This window comes from Austrofundulus limnaeus, unplaced genomic scaffold (assembly GCF_001266775.1).
Source record: "Austrofundulus limnaeus strain Quisiro unplaced genomic scaffold, Austrofundulus_limnaeus-1.0 Scaffold422, whole genome shotgun sequence".
In the NCBI taxonomy this organism is placed as follows: Eukaryota; Metazoa; Chordata; class Actinopteri; order Cyprinodontiformes; family Rivulidae; genus Austrofundulus; species Austrofundulus limnaeus.
In genome coordinates, this window is record NW_013952824.1 from 409,772 (window position 1) to 411,738 (window position 1,967).

The 1,967-nt window shown below is 36.9% G+C and overlaps 1 protein-coding gene across 1 annotated transcript in view; it reads right to left on the reverse strand.

The window, feature by feature from the left end:
* Positions 1 to 1,252: 1,252 nt before the first annotated feature.
* gdap2 (ganglioside induced differentiation associated protein 2) overlaps positions 1,253 to 1,967 on the reverse strand; it is a gene marked incomplete at both ends in the record, with an annotated part of 38,071 nt that continues 37,356 nt past the window's right edge. Inside the window, 1 exon segment of the mRNA XM_014024442.1 lies at positions 1,253 to 1,307. Within this exon segment, the coding sequence (XP_013879896.1) occupies positions 1,253 to 1,307 (55 nt within the window).

The following is a 1,967-nucleotide window of genomic DNA, read 5'->3' on the forward strand; positions in this document are numbered from 1 at the left end:
AAAAAATTCAACCAAAATAATAATTTCAACCAAACAAAAATGCAGTTTCCCTCCTCTACCTCCTAGTAGGTTGGAAGGTACTTGAAGCGTGGCTCATTATGTTTTTGCACCTTTTTTTTCAGTGATTTTTGGTCAACTGCAGCATGAAAACTGTTGCACCAATCAACATGAAATAGCTGTGTTCAACCTACACTGCGTTATCCAAAGGTTTTATGACAGACCCCATATTTGAAGAGGGAGCTCCATCTAAAGAGAGGGTGTTTAGACATACAAAAACTGCTTATAACTTTTTTGTTGTTAAGCTCTGATGAAGGGCTGTCCAGTGAGCCCACCAATGAGCCACCGTACCTCCCTCGGACCCCCATCTTATCTGAAAAAGGGGTGTCTGCACATATAAAAATGCTTATAACTGAAATCATCCTTCACCTACCCAATCCCATGATGCATTGCAGGTGGAAGCTGGCTGTTCACACAGGAATGGAGAGCAGGAAAAAGAAAATGTTCATATTTCCCTTTTCCTTGACATAAAATTAACTTTTAGAAAGTTTTTAGGTGGGAATGTAACATTGCAGAACTCAAATATTTTGCTTTATTACAATTTTACTTCAATGTTTTTGGACATGTCCGTTGTCGCTACACTCTGTCTGGCAGCTATCAGCTGATCAGGCTCTTCCTGCAGCCGTCCGGCRGCTGAGTGGACTAAATAAATGCTACAGATTATTAACTCAGCAGACACAAATTTAAATAGTCTTCTCCCTGCTACAATCACATATACAGTTTGTCTCTTGGGATCAGCCTGGATCTCCATACTGCAGAGCATGTGCTTCTCCCTGGTCAAAGGACAGTGAGCTGGGCCACAGCTGGGACAGGCCTTTTTAAAATTATTTAAAAAAATTTTTAAACAGAGTTAAATACTTTAGGTTCTGTTTGGTAACCTGTTTAGATGTGAAACAATCTCTGTTGAAATGTTCTTTAATAAAAGTATTGTTTTTTTTAAATATAAAGCAACAACAGGACGTCTAGGATGCCATAATGTCTGACACTCATTATTCGAAGACAGAATAAATTGTACCCTTTTGACCATACCTACTTCTGTTATGAATATATTGTGCAGCATTACTCTCTACTACTACACAAAACCAAAGTCTTGTAAACACAATTTTTAACATCTTTGGTTCAAATAAATTAGTTAGCCTCAAGAACAGTGCAAAGATCCATGTATGAAAAATATGACAGGATAAACAAATCATACCTTTGAGCGAAATGCTGGATGGACAAAATAGAAGGCCTTCAAATTCCTCTTGTACCTGCAACACACAAAAGTAATGAAAACATTTCATAAAGAATTGCTTCACGTGAAGATATAAATCAGCAGTTGAATCAAACAACTGTCTGTGTAAATTGTGTATTAAAAAGAAAATATTTATCGCACAGCTTCTCTTGCCTGGACTGTTGTTTTTGCTTCAACACAGCTGATTTAAATGAAGCCATAATTAAAGGTTTCTACAAAACCTGCAGACATGCTGAAGAGGTAATTCAACCATTGAATCAGATAGGTTGGAGATGACAAACAATGAAAATATGAAGAATTGTGGCCGTCGAAGACCAGGATTGAACACCATTTTGTTCTGGAGGGAACATCCCAGTTCCTTGTTCTTCAAAAAGACAGCTTTATACAAAATGTGGATGTTCAGGTGCTCCACTGACCTGAACAAAAACTGCCCACAAATTTACATTAGCTTTACCAAGGATTGTACAATCATGATAAAAAAATAACGATTTTTTTGACTTGAACTTTATTGACTTTCCATCAAAAATATACTGCAGTTCCACACTTAACATAGCACAACCTAAACAGTGGTTAGTCCGCATGGATGCTTTGGAATAAATCCTCAAAACGGTTGTAAAGAATTACTTAATAAAATTAAAAAAAAATTATAAACACACACACACACACACACACACAC